The sequence below is a fragment of the Argopecten irradians genome, chromosome 1, assembly GCF_041381155.1.
Source record: "Argopecten irradians isolate NY chromosome 1, Ai_NY, whole genome shotgun sequence".
NCBI classification, from domain to species: Eukaryota; Metazoa; Mollusca; class Bivalvia; order Pectinida; family Pectinidae; genus Argopecten; species Argopecten irradians.
In genome coordinates this window covers 11,739,413-11,758,389 of record NC_091134.1, presented here as the reverse complement: position 1 = coordinate 11,758,389, position 18,977 = coordinate 11,739,413, and the positions used below count along the sequence as shown (strand labels likewise).

At 35.5% G+C, this 18,977-nt stretch overlaps 1 protein-coding gene across 1 annotated transcript; it reads right to left on the bottom strand.

The window, feature by feature from the left end:
- Positions 1–565: 565 nt before the first annotated feature.
- Positions 566–18,712, bottom strand: LOC138317639 (ski oncogene-like). The gene is made up of 6 exons (XM_069259444.1): positions 17,692–18,712; positions 9,478–9,665; positions 9,196–9,285; positions 4,019–4,236; positions 3,077–3,279; positions 566–790 (listed from the first exon to the last, which is right to left on the bottom strand). Exons 1-6 carry the CDS (start codon positions 18,595–18,597, stop codon positions 599–601), a joined length of 1,797 nt encoding a protein of 598 aa, XP_069115545.1. The 5' UTR covers positions 18,598–18,712; the 3' UTR covers positions 566–598.
- Positions 18,713–18,977: the final 265 nt, after the last annotated feature.

Sequence of the window (18,977 nt, the reverse complement as noted above, 5' to 3'; positions counted from 1 at the left end):
TTTATGTATAGCAAACATGCTCAAAAATAGATTCGCTCACTAATGTAAAACCCGGTTAATACTGTTAAACCCTGTGTACCGTCATCTGCCAACCCCTGGCAACTACTAAAGTTCGAATTCCTAGTCCCCTGCCCTAACCTATCCCCACTTAATTTACACTTCTTTAAGTTTAAAAAATAAAACTCCTCAACTGAACCAAACAGAAAATTGGCCCTCCTGTTTAACCCTTCATAATTCCCAAGGGACTCTGACCTGATTTTAACCATATGTCCTTACCCATGGGTATCTGTAAACAAAAATAATGCTTATAATTATCTGCCATGACCACATGAGGGCCAAAATTGACAGTCCTCCTTTGAAATTTCTAAATGCTGTGTAATTGTAAAGGTTGTTATAATTTAAGATACTGACTTCCGGTATCGGGTGCGCAGTTGGAATCTGCACATAACGGATGTATACAGCCTCTACACCCGACGAGGAAAATAATAGTGCGAGTACACTCGAACTAAAAATTCTACATAAATTGCTGACCTTAATTAGTACTGACCTTCAATTTTGATACAGGTAGGTACCATTTTTATATATTTTAATGATTATATCATACCTCAATGTTGTCATGCCCTTGTAAACGTTTGATTTCTTTGAGAAGTCTTTCCTTGTTTTCCTGAGCCTCCTCTAGTCGACATTCTGATTCTATTCTCATCTTCTCCATGTCTTTTTCTAGCTTCTCATTCTGTTCGGTTAGCTGCTGGAACTTCTCTCGAGTTGACAACTTTAGTGCAGAAAGTTCCTACCAGGACAGAAACAATGAAGTAAAATTAAAGTAAAACATATTTATAACACGCTTAGAACACAATCTTGATTAAACCACACTTACAACACAATCTTGATTATAACAAGCTTACAACAAAATCATGATTTTAACACACTTACAACAGAATCATGATTATAACACACTTACGACACAATCTTGGTTATAACACGCTTACAACACAATCTTGATTATAACACACTTACAACACAATCTTGATTATAACACGCTTACAACACAATCTTGATTATAACATGCTTACAACAGAATCATGATTATAACACACTTACAACACAATCTTGGTTATAACATGCTTACAACACAATCATGATTATAACACACTTACAACACAATCTTGATTATAACACACTTACAACACAATCATGATTATAACACACTTACAACACAATCATGATTATAACACACTTACAACACAATCATGATTATAACACACTTACAACACAATCATGATTATAACACACTTACAACACAATCATGATTATAACACACTTACAACACAATCTTGATTATAACACACTTACAACACAATCATGATTATAACACACTTACAACACAATCTTGATTATAACACACTTACAACACAATCTGATTATAACACACTTACAACACAATCTGATTATAACACACTTACAACACAATCATGATTATAACACACTTACAACACATTAACACACAACACAATCTCATTACAACACAATCATGATTATAACACACTTACAACACAATCTGATATAACACACTTACAACACAATCTGATTATAACACACTTACAACACAATCATGATTATAACACACTTACAACACAATCTCGATTATAACACACTTACAACACAATCATGATTATAACACACTTACAACACAATCATGATTATAACACACTTACAACACAATCATGATTATAACACACTTACAACACAATCATGATTATAACACACTTACAACACAATCATGATTATAACACACTTACAACACAATCATGATTATAACACACTTACAACACAATCATGATTATAACACACTTACAACACAATCATGATTATAACACACTTACAACACAATCATGATTATAACACACTTACAACACAATCATGATTATAACACACTTACAACACAATCATGATTATAACACACACTTACAACACAATCATGATTATAACACACTTACAACACAATCATGATTATAACACACTTACAACACAATCATGATTATAACACACTTACAACACAATCATGATTATAACACACTTACAACACAATCTTGATTATAACACACACAACACAATCATGATTATAACACACTTAGATTATAACACACATTAGACAACATTATAACACACTTACAACAGAATCATGATTATAACACACTTACAACACAATCTTGATTATAACACACTTACAACACAATCATGATTATAACACACTTACAACACAATCATGATTATAACACACTTACGACACAATCATGATTATAACACACTCACAACACAATCTTGATTATAACACACTTACAACAGAATCATGATTATAACAAGCTTACAACACAATCTTGATTATAACACACTTACAACACAATCATGATTTTAACACACTTACAACACAATCTTGATTATAACACACTTACAACACAATCTTGATTATAACAAGCTTACAACACTATCATGATTATAACACACTTACAACACAATCATGATTTTAACACACTTACAACACAATCTTGATTATAACACACTTACAACACAATCTTGATTATAACAAGCTTACAACACTATCATGATTATAACAAGCTTACAACACTATCATGATTATAACACACTTACAACACAATCTTGATTATAACACACTTACAACACAATCATGATTATAACACACTTACAACACTATCATGATTATAACACACTTACAACACAATCATGATTATAACACACTTACAACACTATCATGATTATAACACACTTACAACACAATCTTGATTATAACACACTTACAACACAATCTTGATTATAACACACTTACAACACAATCATGATTATAACACACTTACAACACAATCTTGATCTTGACGACGCACGACAACGGACAAACGACTATCACAAATGGTCAACATAACCTATGGTCTGTTGACTTAAAAACCCTTAAAAAGAATCATTGCATTAACATCAAACAAAATTTCAAATTACCTGAGCTAATAATATAATTATATTGAACCTTTTTGCCTATGAAAATGAATCCCTGAACTTGACCTACCTGTTTAATAGACTTTTTTGATTGGATGCAGCGATTCAGTTGTTCCTCACGCTTCCTTTGTAAACTTTTAAATTCCTTTAGAAAATCTGCTTTATCTTCAGATGAACTACCAACCGTCCCATTGAGAGCCCTTTGAACCATTTCTAGTTCTGCTTCCACAACCTTGGCTGATTTTGGGGAGAGAGCAGAACAATTTTCTTCTCCTGAAATGCAAAGTAATAATTTCTGCTGTAATCATATCTTCTCTTTTGATCAAAATTGTCACAAGTTCCTGCAATAGCTGTCAAGAATTTATATCAAATTTGTTTTCCATTGAAATACACAAATAGTTTGAAATTCACATACAAGTTGACATGATATTGACTGGTGTTTTGGTTCAGAGTTTGATTGGAAATGACACAATGCATTGCTCTTATTGGTTAAACTATACATGTGTTCATCATTATAAGGAGAAAATAAAAATAATAAATTACCTAACTTTCATTTCATGTCATAAAGCTAAAAAAAAAAAAAGAGATCCCAGTGGGATCTTGGTGCCCACCAAAAAATGATCTATGTTTGACAATGGAAAGATGGATTTTTTCTCTACTTTTCAAATTTTTTCAACCATACCACATATAAAATTTGAAACAGATCACTTCCGTACTTTCTGAGAAATAGCGATAACAAACTTAAACTATTTAACTATCAAAATCCAAGATGGCTCCCTGGCGGTTGTTGACAAATTGGTCCCAAAATCCAATATGTACAACTAGGGCCCTAGGAGGACATACAAATGAAATTTGAGACAGATCCCTTCAGTACTTTCTGAGAAATAGCGATAACAAAAATTGTTAACGGACGGAAGGAAGGACGGACCATGGACAACCGACAAAAAGCGATTTGAATAGCCTCCCATCTGATTATGATGGGCTGAAAAAAAAAAGAATAGTTGAGACTAACCATCAGAAAGCTGAGTGGAATCCTCAGACTCACTCAGGACATCCCACTCTCGATACTCAGATGATTTGTCAACATTGTGTGATGAAGCTGTCACTTTCTCCGGTGTTGGTTTCCTGTCAGGAATCGGAGTTTCCTCATCTTCCGACACATCGTCAAGGTCAAGTTTTTGCTGTGATGCTGGAGCCAGAGACACGTTGGGAGCAAATCCTCTCTCATACCTAGAGAATAAGATTACATATAAGCTTTGTTTGTTAGGTTACATTTTAATACTTGGCTATATCTACAATGGAAGACATGCATCACCAATGTCTAGCTGATTTTACTAGATTCCATTATGTTATTTTAATGTTTTTCAAGTACTGGAAAGTATATAAACATATCAGGTTAAATTCTGATCTTTTCAACAAGAAATCATATTTGTTACCAACAAATCTCCAAACACTGACTACTGGTTAGCTTCATATTGAACAGAAAAAGCCAAAAATGGTGTTTTCCGCAATTCAAAGGGCCATAACTCCGCCAATAGGGTGCTATGAAAGTGCCAATCACTTAAGTGACATTTAACCATGTTAACAAGTTTCGACAGACAGACTGACGGACAAATGGACCAAAATTGTAAAATATCTCCCGTTTCGGTGAAAGTGGAGGATAAAATGACTAAATGGGGTTTATAAATAACTATAATGATAAATCATCAACTACAACAATGACTGTCTCATCACTTGACTATTGTGGGTTTTTTTTTAAATAAGACTGACTGATCAAACCAATCTTTATCTGCGTGTTATGTTTGTTTTTCTTTATCTCAATGTCAATAAGTATGAAGACAAATAATGGCATACCATTATAATACATATCATGTTATTATCAAATATTTCCTATGCAGATGATAAAGAGGTTTCATCCGTTGTCTTTTTTAAGCCTAAATTAGGCAAGCAATGGTTTCTGCTAAAATTTCAATTAAATTTCAATTGATTTTAATCTGAAAATACATCTTTTGCCAATCGGTTTTATAATGTACTTTTACTGGGTTTAACCTAACACAGATAGCTGTTATCAGATGCTACAAACATCGTATGATCATGTTTATCAATATCATGTATCATGCATGTTGCTATATTAATGCATAATATCTACTGGAGTCCAGTGCTCCAGCCATTTTTTTGAGGGGTCGGTAATTGTTCCCGCACTTTTGAAGGAGAGGGGTGCAACTTTTGACTGCTGTGCGAACCCAAAACATAACAGATATATTACAATGCAAGTGATGTGGTTATAATATGAAGTAATCGATGATAGGCTAGTTTTTGTGCAAATGTCTCTCTGAAACAAGAGCACATGTACAGTTGATGAAGACTCTTAAAAATGACTGGAATTTATCTTATTTTACTAAATTTCTTGTTATTTTATTTTTGGATGTAATTATTATTAGCACTCATACAAATTGGGTTGTACACGTTCATACAATTTTTAAGGGTAATCAACAGGTTTTTAATGGATATTTTACCCGTGTACGCATCTTTACTGGAGCACTGGGAGTCTATACAACCATGACAATTACGTACTAAAACAGAGGTTTATTATTTCACAAATTAACATATATGCATTACTAATATGCATGTATTACATGATACTAAAAATATCAACAACAAAATGCTAATTGATCCTGTATTCATTCACTTAAAACAATTAATCATGTAGGGGGATTATAGACTTACAGTTAAAGATGCTCCACCGCTGACAGAGCAAAAATCATATTCGTCATTTGAACATTAATTGGTGTCTAATCGTGTATATATATGCCTAATTAACACAAAAAATATATAAAATAATTTATTTCGCCTTTGGTGCATGCGCAATCAGTACTTCATTCCATATAGGATATAGTGTCATGGATTTTTTTCGGGATGCAAATAATTATTTTTCATATTTTTAACTTGAAGTAAAATTAGAAGCTCTAACTTTTCAGTGGTGGTAATGGTGTAAAGTAAGTAACTTTTGTAACTGAAGAAAAATACTTAATCGTCTGCTTCTGATTTTGATAGTGAAAAAATACCATTTGTCAACGGTGGAGCATCTTTAATAAGGATAAAATCACACTTTATTATAGTTTACTAGAAAGAACTCAAGATCAAGTTCAACAATTGGTACATCTGGTACATTTTAAATAATGTTATAATAACAACATTTTCAGCAAATATTCCCTCACACAAACTCCAACCTGTTGTGTACTGACTACTAACCAAGCCCTGACCCAGCCCCTACCTAACCTGTTGTGTACTGACTACTAACCAAGCCCTGACCCAGCCCCTACCTAACCTGTTGTGTACTGACTACAAGCCCTGACCAAGACCCTACCTAACCTGTTGTGTACTGACTACTAACCAAGTCACCGACCCAGACCCTACCTAACCTGTTGTGTACTGACTACTAACCAAGCCCTGACCCAGACCCTACCTAACCGGTTGTGTACTGACTACTAACCAAGCCCTGACCCAGACCCTACCTAACCTGTTGTGTACTGACTACTAACCAAGCCCTGACCCAGACCCTACCTAACTGGTTGTGTACTGACTACTAACCAAGCCCTGACCCAGACCCTACCTAACCTGTTGTGTACTGACTACTAACCAAGCCCTGACCCAGACCCTACCTAACCTGTTGTGTACTGACTACTAACCAAGCCCTGACCCAGACCCTACCTAACCTGTTGTGTACTGACTACTAACCAAGCCCTGACCCAGACCCTACCTAACCTGTTATGTACTGACTACTAACCAAGCCCTGACCCAGACCCTACCTAACCTGTTGTGTACTGACTACTAACCAAGCCCTGACCCAGACCCTACCTAATCTGTTGTGTACTGACTACTAACCAATTCACCGACCCAGACCCTTCCTAACCTGTTGTGTACTGACTACTAACCAATTCACTGACCCAGACCCTACCTAACCTGTTGTGTACTGACTACTAACCAAGCTCTGACCCAGACCCTACCTAACCTGTTGTGCACTGACTACTAACCAAGTCACCGACCCAGACCCTACCTAACCTGTTGTGTACTGACTATTAACCAAGCCCTGACCCAGACCTTACCTAACCTGTTGTGTACTGACTGCAAACCAAGCCCTGACCCAGACCCTACCTAACCTGTTGTGTACTGACTACTAACCAAGCCCTGACCCAGACCCTTCCTAACCTGTTGTGTACTGACTACTAACCAAGCCCTGACCCAGACCCTACCTAACCTGTTGTGTACTGACTACTAACCAAGCCCTGACCCAGACACTTCCTAACCTGTTGTGTACTGACTACTAACCAAGCCCTGACCCAGACCCTACCTAACCTGTTGTGTACTGACTACTAACCAAGCCCTGACCCAGACCCTTCCTAACCTGTTGTGTACTGACTACTAACCAAGCCCTGACCCAGACCCTGCCTAACCTCTTATGTACTGACTACTAACCAAGCCCTGACCAAGACCCTACCTAACCTGTTGTGTACTGACTACTAACCAAGCCCTGACCGAGACCCTACCTAACCTGTTGTGTACTGACTACTAACCAAGTCACTGACCCAGACCCTACCTAACCTGTTGTGTATTGACTATAACCAAGCCCTGACCAAGACCCTACCTAACCTGTTGTGTACTGACTACTAACCAAGCACTGACCCAGACCCTACCTAACCTGTTGTGTACTGACTACTAACCAAGTCACCGACCCAGACCCTACCTAACCTGTTGTGTACTGACTACTAACCAAGCCCTGACCCACACCCTACCTAATCTGTTGTGTACTGACTACTAACCAAGCCCTGACCCAGCCCCTACCTAACCTGCGTATACTGACTACTGACCAAGTCACCGACCCAGACCCTACCTAACCTGTTGTGTACTGACTACTAACCAAGCCCTGACCCAGACCCTACCTAACCTGTTGTGTACTGACTACTAACCAAGCCCTGACCCAGACCCTACCTAACCTGTTGTGTACCGACTACTAACCAAGCCCTGACCCAGACCCTACCTAACCTGCGTATACTGACTACTGACCAAGTCACCGACCCAGACCCTACCTAACCTGTTGTGTACTGACTACTAACCAAGCCCTGACCCAGACCCTACCTAACCTGTTGTGTACTGACTACTAACCAAGTCACCGACCCAGACCCTACCTAACCTATTGTGCACTGACTACTAACCAAGTCACTGACCCAGACCCTTCCTAACCTGTTGTGTACTGACTACTAACCAAACCCTGACCCAGACCCTACCTAACCTCTTATGTACTGACTACTAACCAAGCTACCGACCCAAACCTGTTGTGTACTGACCTCGATTGTCTAGATCTTAATCAGTCAAACAGCCAGGTCAACATTCTCTAATCATGACAGGTAAAATTGTAAAGGTAAGCCCACAACTTCTGCAGTGTGAGGTAAGGACAACTGACTGGCCTATAGGACTTTGTATATAGAGTGTGAATTGTGAAAACATGAGAAACCCATTAAAATAATAAAATATCTCCAGTAAGATAGATTCAATTGTAAATTAAAGAATTATATGATAAACATATGCAAATTTACAACAAATTTAATGTAATTAATGACTGATGTACTTGCAAACTAGACAACATTAAACAAGTTTATTGCAGTTATCTATAATAAATATTGTTAATTTCACTTAAATATGATCAAATACTGATGTTATGTTATAAGACATTAAGCATTGAACATCTTCCAGTCGGCATTCATAGCAAATATGAATGTCAACTGGACAGATGCAAATTCCATGAAGCATGCTAGCTACCATGAACATGATCATGAGTATATGATTATGTAATGAGCATTTAAAGGACTGTAGACAGTCATTTGACAGACTAATGGTGACATAAATATATTTTAAAATGTATGAAAATAAAACCTTTGTACATGCAGACAGATCATGGGCCTGTAACAAACAACTATAGATGGAGTTACGTATCATATCATGGCCTCAGTGTATCATTACTGCCCTACAGGGAAATAATACTACAAGGAAGGTAACCGTGATTCTAACAGTCAGGGGATTTAATCTTTACAGGGGAGATAATTCATCTAAATATATGCCACTTACAAATACATAACTGCAATGTGTTATGATCAGGTAACACAATAACTCTTTACAAGGATGATATCTTACCTTGATGATTCTGACAGGGGGATAACTCTCTCTGGATGAAGTAGCACTGGAGGCCCAGTATGTAGATAAGGAGGAGGGATTCCACTCAGCCTAAAGAAAACAAAAATATATATGAATTTGATATGCAGTTCTTTATTTCGAGCAAGTTCTCAAAGTATGATTTTTCATATTCCTCATCATGTAAAACTACGTTAGCTAGGAAAAGCTTTGACAAGAAATGGTGTGTGATAACAGAATACATCCCATTCCTTTAAAATTACTTGTTTATAACTCCAAACTTACCCTTCTCTCATAATAGCTGGAGCTGCAGGTAAAAGTTTCCCATCCTTTAGTGCTATGAGCATGCTTGGTGACCAGGGTCGGAAGGCGGAGAGTCCACGAATCCCCGATTCTATCCATGATCCACTACTTGATGAACTCGCACTATCTTCACTTTTTGCTCGTTTTAAATCTGTTTCACTATCGCATGTCTGGAAGAAAAAAAATTGTACCCTTTACAAATGTACTGGGAGTTAACTTGATTAGGTACATTACAAAGTATATATAATTGGTATACGGTAATTAATACATAAATCGTTAACGATGGCATTTGAAATTCCAATGTAACTAGGTCATAGGCAGGTCATCAGTACAATTTCGGTTATTGTATTGATTTCAGAAAATAGGAATCGATATCGTATCGGAAGATGAGAATCGTCAATACACCGATATTGTTTGTAACGATGACAGCTCTACGATATATACCAGATAGGCCATCAGACCCTATACATTCCAAGTTGAATAATATTTTGATACTGGATTAATATCGACACAACAATAGAACCAAGGGCCAACAATCTGAATCACCTGATTTTTTTAACGCCTTGCATTACAACTAATGGTAGTGAAAACAAAAGGTCCAGAGTGCGTGTACGTATTGCTCAGTCAGGGCCGTGGAAAAACTTTGAAATGTACTCGTCACTTTCGTTTTGTGGCAGATGGGAAATACCGACAAGAGCAGACAATAAAATGCTTAGAAATGATAACATTCCTGTTATTTAGGGACCTTTATCATAGATATACAGTAAGTATTCATAAAACCTGTATAGACATCGCTAAAATGTTGTTGCCAGTTAGTCTTCATCCATACCGGTGCGTGGGACATTCAAGTGATGCGTTTTGTTTTTAACATGGTGTTCTCGCTATTTCTATGTGTAAACACTTGGCAAAGATGTCCTAAATTGCCCAATGCAATAAATTTATAGCTGATTGGATATCTGTTAAGTATCAGATTGATGTGAAACAGTATTTCATTAGCGTCTACAAAGACAAATCGTCACAATCTGGCACAAAAATTGTATGAAATTTGTTGATTTTTTTCAGCAAAAAACGTGGTGGCGCCCTTATTAGAGGAGGTGCTCTTAATAGGGAAAATACGGTATACAGTTTTGGTGTACAGACTATTTTCTCAAAGACTGTCTTCTGATTTCTCTTTGGGGTCCCATTCCTCCTACCCCAAGGGGTCAGAGTGGTCAGCCATACAAACTCTGTTCCCGTTTCTCGAAAAATGTTTCTGACCTTTGGCGATGATACATACATCCGACTAGTAGCGATTGTATGTATGCTGGTAAACTACAATCATCAAATTTCAATCTTGCTAACATTATAGATATATACATTCTAGAGTTTGGAAAGGTTCCTGTTTTAGAATATTGTGCAAATCAATAATGAGAGATAATAATATCTGAAGTGTGTCAGTTCCTACCCATAATATTCCCATTCACAGCCACCTGTACTGTATAAATAAGCTGTCTGCTCATGTGTATTGTGTAAAGCCTGTGGTCAGTCCTGGTCAATATTGCTGGCTTAGACATGTACAAAGGTCAGAAAGGACTGGCCATAGCCTGGCACTATGTCAATATCACCTTGGTCACTGACCAGAACAGTCAGCAACATTCTTTATATTATATACATATTAATATCATTGTTGTATACATATTCCTAGAGCCAATATTTAGTCTACATTCTCCAAAAATAGTCAACAACCTTTAAATAATCTCCTTTAAGTTACACAATGACCACTGCAGATAAAGCAGCTTCCTTGACCAGCAGAACACATCCTGGCCCTCAGTCACAAACTCCCTATACAATCTCCCCTTGGTCCACAGTCACAAACTCCCTATACAATCTCCCCTTGGTCCTCAGTCACAAACTCCCTATACAATCTCCACTTGGTCCTCAGTCACAAACTCCCTATACAATCTCCCCTTGGTCCACAGTCACAAACTCCCTATACAATCTCCCCTTGGTCCTCAGTCACAAACTCCCTATACAATCTCCCCTTGCATTGGTCCCTGTCACAAACTCCCTATACAATCTCCCCTTGGTCCACAGTCACAAACTCCCTATACAATCTCCCCTTGGTCCACAGTCACAAACTCCCTATACAATCTCCCCTTGGTCCACAATCACAAACTCCCCATACAATCTTCCCTTGGTCCACAGCCACAAACTCCCCATACAATCTCCCCTTGGTCCACAGTCACAAACTCCCCATACAATCTTCCTTTGGTCCACAGTCACAAACTCCCTTTACAAACTCCCCTTGCATTGGTCCACAATCACAAACTCCCTATACAATCTCCCCTTGGTCCACAATCACAAACTCCCTATACAATCTCCCCTTGGTCCTCAGTCACAAACTCCCTATATATGATACAATCTTGGTCCCAGGGGTCAGAGCCAAACAATCTACAAGTTAAGCTCTGTTAATTAAATAGTTCCACTTTCCAAGAGGATTTCTGGCCAAATTTGGTTTAAACGTTTTCTGTGACTGGTTTTAAAAGTGTTTAGTGTTTTACATATTTTTCTCCGCCATGAGCTCTCTTAATTTTAAACTTTCGATATTTACCAACTTTTGTAAAGTTCAAATTTGCAAAGTTATTAATCAATTAATTTAAAATATTGATTTTTAATGTGTACACGTTTTATACGGTTTTAAATAGCTCGGAAGTATCCGAACTTTTCGAATCTGTTCCGAACTGTATGGGTATTGCCAATGTCAGTCACATGATGCAACTTGGTTTTCCGATATTACCCGAAAGTTTGAAACGTGGTGTTGAATGTGGCGGTTCTTTCAAAACGTGTGATATTTCATGTGACATTTACCCTTATGTCAATAGTATATTGGTGCTTTCATGGATCGATATCTGAACCATTATATATAAGCATCCATTTAATTTCACACATTGTACGTTACAAGAAATACAACTTTAAATCTATGCAAAACTCTATGACTAGTAGCGATTTAAAGTATCAACCTCTATTTTCCCTATTGGGCCTTATATTGTTAATAACCCTCATTTGATCTGTTGATATCTTATAATTATATAAAACCATACTGAAATGCATTGGTTTCAGTAAAAGTTGTGTAAATTTTGTTGTGCCATATCTTCATACCCTATTGATCATGATAATACAATGACATCTATCATTCTTTATACATATGTACCAACATTAATCTGGTCGAATTCTCAAAGCACCAAAATTAAATTCACTTAATCATTGTAAACGTTATAATAATTATCAGTTAGATTACACAGTCAGATACGTGCATCTACTGTGGACATTCAGTGTGTCCAATGAATTAATTAGCTATAAATAATTTCTCTATATGTCTGAATTTTAAATGGTTTTTTTTTTTCTTTCTTATTTTTAATTGCCTTGATGACATGTAAACATAGATTTTAAAAGATTGTTTTGATGTGCGAATTCAAATCTAATGTTCTTCCTGTAATATAGCTTTACTAAATAACAGCATGTGTACTTCCGCTTAACGTATATATATATGTAAAGAAAAGATAACAACATATGAATGAAAACATCCATAAAATTCAGCCTTTCAGTGTATTTCATCATATTCCATGTCAACATTATGTAGGGTAAATAATTTTGGAAAAAAATCATGATCCATAAATATTAGGAGTGACGAATATTCATTTTCGATCATTCTAAAGATTTTGAGTATTTGGATACTCCATGCAGCCCGGGCCCATATATATACCTATGTAGGACATTCTGGCACTGTATGTCAATATCTATATATATATGATGAATGAACAATGCCAAATTTATAAACTTAAATCCACATAATTTCTGTTAAAATGACCTGTGAGTGCAATAATATATATATATTACATTGAAATGTCACTGGATTTAGAGTTAAATAAAACTAAACCTACATGAATAGTGTAAGCCGATTGCTTTTCACTAACAGTACATCTATAGCTACCATTATAAATAGGAGCCAGATATATATATATAGTGACCTATACATGGAGATTATAAAATTAAAATTGAAAATAATACAGGTCACAATATACATAAGATGAGAAAGCAAGTGGTATCAAAATATTTAAAATATAAAAAAGGCACAGATTATAACTTTTATTGGATCAAACCCAAAGCCTACTTAACAACACAGTAGATCTGCCATACATTCACTAAATTCTGCTTTTAAATATCTTTGCAATCATTGCTCCAGATAAATTTTTGAGGGATGGGTATTATTGTACTCGCTCTTTTGAAAGAGAGACAAGTTATATGGGTATACCATAAATGTTTTCGATGAAAAGTTAGCAATTGTACAAATGTCTATTTGAATCATGGGCACAGGTTATGTACTCTTAAAAATACCTGGAATTAATATATTTTTACTAAATTTCTTCTTATTTTAATTCTGAATGCAAGCACTCACACAGGTTGGGTGGAGTAATAAGAAGTATTGTACGTACGCGTAATTTGTACATGTTCATACAATTTTAAGGGGTAATTGACATGTTTTCAATAAGTATTTTACCCGTGTAAACATTGGTATACGTAATGGTCATGTGATGCATCATGATCATGTGACCTAACTTTATAATTACATTATATATATGTTATTGATACGAAATATATACGTAATTATATAAGAAAAGATAAACCTTCAGTGTCACTTATTATCATTGATTGATTAATTATAGAAAATAGTATATAATTTTCCCAAACTATTAATACTTCTTTTAGAACATTCCATATCATCATTGACAATATTAATCATCTTTGTAAAATTCAAAACAATAAATAAAAGACAAAACTTTAGGATCCTTTCAATAATATCATATTAACACTAATAAATTATAATATAAGTTTTTATAATTTAATATGGCTTTCCGGTAATGTTGGGCAAACATTTTATTGTCTCTTGTCCTGAAAAATGTTAGATCTTTCCAAAATCAGAGTATATGTATAGTTCTCCAGGGAGGATATATATCAACAAGGTCCCAGCTGGTAGATCTAGATCTGTAACTGATCAAGAATGTCCCTGCTGTTACACCTATCATATACATGCCCACATCTGTCCTTCCTGTTAGACATGTATATTGATGGAAATGTCTCACCACACAGGTCAAAGGACCAACACTAGTATATAACTAGTATATCATTATGCAAGTGTAATCTTTGACCTTTAATGACCTTGAGACCTTGAGGCCTGTGGGCTTGATTACCTGTCACAGATAGGTGTCCAGTGAACATGGTGCTAACTATATATCAGGCTATGTATGTAGAACTGTCTGACCAGTAGAAATTTTTACATTAGTGTGTTTTAAAATCTATAGCCATTGTGTCAATAGGCGTTCTGTTGGGCCAATACCTCTCAGTAAAATTCTATTGAATTTTTAGAAAAAATATATACCAATAGAGATATAGGTGAATTGAAAAAGATTTTGTAAAAACATGATATATTCACTATTTGTCAATTTCATTTTATAATTGAGAAAATATTTAGCTTCTGTTTTTGGTTTGTGATTTTCATACAAATATATATATATAGCCATATATAATTTTCCACAATCCATATGTTGCTACATGTATTATATTCTTCAAACAAAATTAAAAAAAAATATCATTATTTCTTTTTTATACAAAAAAAATCTATGGCCTTTATCATCACTTATCCTTAGTTTACCAACAACATATATGTAGTCTAGGAGTGCTCAATAATCAATAGATAGGATTGGATAAATAAATAGTCAGCATGTATATATAGAGTACATGTGTATCCAGACTTACTGGCAGACAGCAGACTTAAATTTACTCCAATATAACTCCTTTATATGATGAGCTTACTATGCGGCTCCAGTCCTATACACACACACATTCATCTATAGACACACTATATGTACACACCTCACTCAACCAGTCTTCATACAACAGCATTTTTTTAATCTGGTGTGTGTGTACCTTGTAAATACGTTTGAAAAAAAGTAATATTCTAATTCGCTTTGCCATACATCCCTATTTATGCTATCTTTCAATGTTGTAAAATGTAAACATGCATGGAAATGTAATGTAAATAAGGTTGTTTTTTTTTTGGTGTCGTTGTACAAGTTGAACAGGCTTTTCAGAAATGCTTTGCCACAGTTTTTACTTGCTAACTGTACTCAAGAGTCTTGGCTCAGTGCCAAGTTTATAAAGCCACTGGTACAAAACATGCTCTACAAAATAGACAAACTGAACTAGATAAAAAAAAAATATACAATTTACACACTAATATAATTTGTTTATGAAATGTAAAACTGCATGTACTGGTCTAATATAATTTGTTTATGAAATGTAAAACTGCATGTACTGGTATCCTTTCTACTCAAATAATTGATAATGTAAGTTACTGAAGCAAAACAATATTTAACCAAATAAAATGAACAGTGATTAAAATATGTTAATTTGTAATTTGTATGTTTGGTTTGTATTTCAGTATTTTTATCATCAAGGATTATCAATCATCAAGGATTATCAATTTCATAACTTCAAACAAGGTAAGATGATTATCAAGTTTCAATTCAGGCTAAAAACTTACAGGAGTATGTGTTAAATTTTATACCAGAAACAAACTTTTTGACTCTGAGAGAAAAAAAAATACTTAAATTATAAATTTGAAAAGAAAAGGTTTTAACAATCTAGATCTAGTTTTTAATGTGAGTCAATTTGCAATGTTATAAAATATATCACATATAGTGTTAACAACATCTGTATATATAATGGAAAGACCACTTTTTTATCAAGACAGTTTTCTCCCTATAGCTAATGCAATAACATACAAAGAACAGACCAAATCCTAGTGGTTGTACATGTGTACCCAGACAGATAAGTCTACCATGCATATGTCAATAATCCCCCAGGCCAGGAGACTAAAGGCCACACAGGGGTCAATCCCAGGGCTATGATGTAACAGTAAATCAGTATTAGGTCAAACCCCAGGTGAGTAAGGCCAAGTGTGATATAATATTACAACCTGGTCTCTCCATTAACCTTTCTCTCACACCTATATATATCCTGCTAGACCAGCAAAACCCAGCCAAATATTTGTATTGGTGATGTAATGATATTACAGTAACATACTTAAATTCTTTCACCAACCTATAAATAGCTCTAATTAAGATAATACCTATGTGACTAATTATTATATATATAGCTACACATATATATAGTATGATATAAACATTTATAATCTTATAAATAGCCCTAACGCAGAACCTGGATATTTAAAAAACACATTTCATTAATTAAATTAAATCAAAGCAAATTACATATTATTTTCATATTTATATAAACACTTTATGTGATACACTTGATTTCCTGCAGACTTCAAATTTAATGATGTATTAAAATACAATCAGAATTCAATTTTGTTGCTAATTTGCAGCCAAATACCATCATACATTATAAATATTACTTTTTATAATTGTATGATGCTTTTTCTAGATCTGCATATCTTTATTTTATTATTTTGTTTATTTTTTATTTTTGTTTATAAATACAGAATCACTTCAATATCCTGTGATCCAATGCTAAAATACGTACTTTGATATACTAATCAAAATCATAGGCATTGTTTTATAATATATGGAAGCTTTGGCAAATCGTACATACAGGCTAAACCGCAGACATTTACATTTTATGAGACAAGCCTAAATTATGACATCCATATACAATTTCATTGGAAAATTAAAATAGCTTCAATCGTTAAGTGTAACCCCCGTTTTGTGAATGAGACCGTCCTTTTCCGGCCGTTAACGAGGTCGCCTAGCCCATTATGTAATCGGGATCAGAGAGTAATCCGCTCTAAAGTGGGGGGTCATTGGTTCCGATCTGGAGTAAACAACTTCTACGGTCGAATCCATTTATAGAGTTGAACGGGTTCGCCAGCTTGCATATAAATTTGGCATTGCATGCATAGCGGTTCCCGACTTTGTAGACCACACAATACACATTGCACTGTTGATATATACAAAGTACAACAATTTTTTACTAAAGTTAAACATTAAAACTACATTGTTTAAAAAACAAAGAGACATTGGAAAAAAAATTAGCGAACGATAACCGTGCAAAAATCAAACAAATATAAAGCATGGCAGATATAGACAAAATGTTATTATTAAAAAAAAAACCCAGAAAATCTAGATATATACCAACCTGCTTTCGTTTGTACTTGTTACCAGAATCAAACTTGATTTTCATTCTTTCAAGAATATCCTGTAATTTATCCTTTCCGTCCTGATCTTTTGCGAGTAGAAGGTATGATCTCCAGTTAGCCGAATCGAAGCCCCAGTGACAAGTCCTGTTTTCTAGAGCTTTATGGGAGTGACAAACAAATTTCTGGGTGCTAAACGACCCCAAACAATCCACACACTGGATACACTTCGCGTCCGCACTATTATACATCTCCGGGTTAAAAATCCCCTTACACTTTCCAAAACACTCATGGTATACCTTGAAACTATCTGGTGTTGGGGGGTCGTTGAATTTTTCTGGGGTCCGATGAAGTAAAGCATTACAAAGACGTTCAGCATCGGTTTTGGTTATAAGTCCACAACTAGGTGCATTCAGGGGCAGAATCCCCGTCACCTTCAAAATATGAAGCTGTTCAGGATTACATCTCGAACAGAAAATATGTAATTCATCACAAATCGCATTGATTTGTTGCAAACTGAACTCACGTAAAACTGTATTTAAAATCTGTGGTAAACACAGTCGTTTTTCCCCACCTACTAAAAAACAGGCGATCCTTTCTTCCTCGAGTAACGTTTCTATTTTTTCACTTTTACTTGGTGTGTCGACGGGAGTAAATACCGGCATTTGTTGAATAGGAAAGGGTGGAGGGGGTACCCTCAGAGATTCAAAATCCACACTCTTGTCCGAAGGAAGCTTCTTTACAAGGGCTTTACGGTACTCTTCGAGTTCAGCCATGTCTGAGGGCGAGAGCAGACTAGGAAAGCCGCCCGGGCCTGGACCCTGTAAACTCCTCATCGCCGTCGTTTGAAAGTTTTTCAGGACCCGCTGTACATGGGGATTAAGGCCCTGATGAGCAAGGTGTTCCATCAAAGCTAGTTTTTCCTTCACACAGCATTAAAATCCTTGCTAAGTTTCGTTCTCTCTTCGTTCCTTGTCACACATGAAGTCTATGCGCACCAGTGTCTCTCGACCGAATACTTGGCTGTTCCAACAACTGAGCGGAGGCGGTGTATAATGACCTAATTCTGGTATACCGTGTTTACAACACCACGATAGATATTATCTTCTATATAATCAAACATCTGTACTGTGTTTATAACGTTTTTCAAATGACAATACTGATTTTATTGAAATCAATGGGCAAAAGTATGAAAATACAGTACGACCGATTTTGATTAATGTCGCCATTCGTTTCACCTCCCTCACACAAGTCTCCTTTAATAAATTTTAAATTGGAAGTCATTAAC

Bases quoted from the DNA above. Each gene is read 5' to 3' on its own strand.
- LOC138317639 (XM_069259444.1), bottom strand. From the start codon at position 18,597: ATGGAACACCTTGCTCATCAGGGCCTTAATCCCCATGTACAGCGGGTC. The intron at 9,286-9,477 runs GTAAGTTTGGAG...TGTTTTCTTTAG, and splicing joins CCAGCTATTATGAGAGAAGG to GCTGAGTGGAATCCCTCCTC. The intron at 3,280-4,018 runs GTTAGTCTCAAC...TTTGCATTTCAG, and splicing joins TTCCACTCAGCTTTCTGATG to GAGAAGAAAATTGTTCTGCT.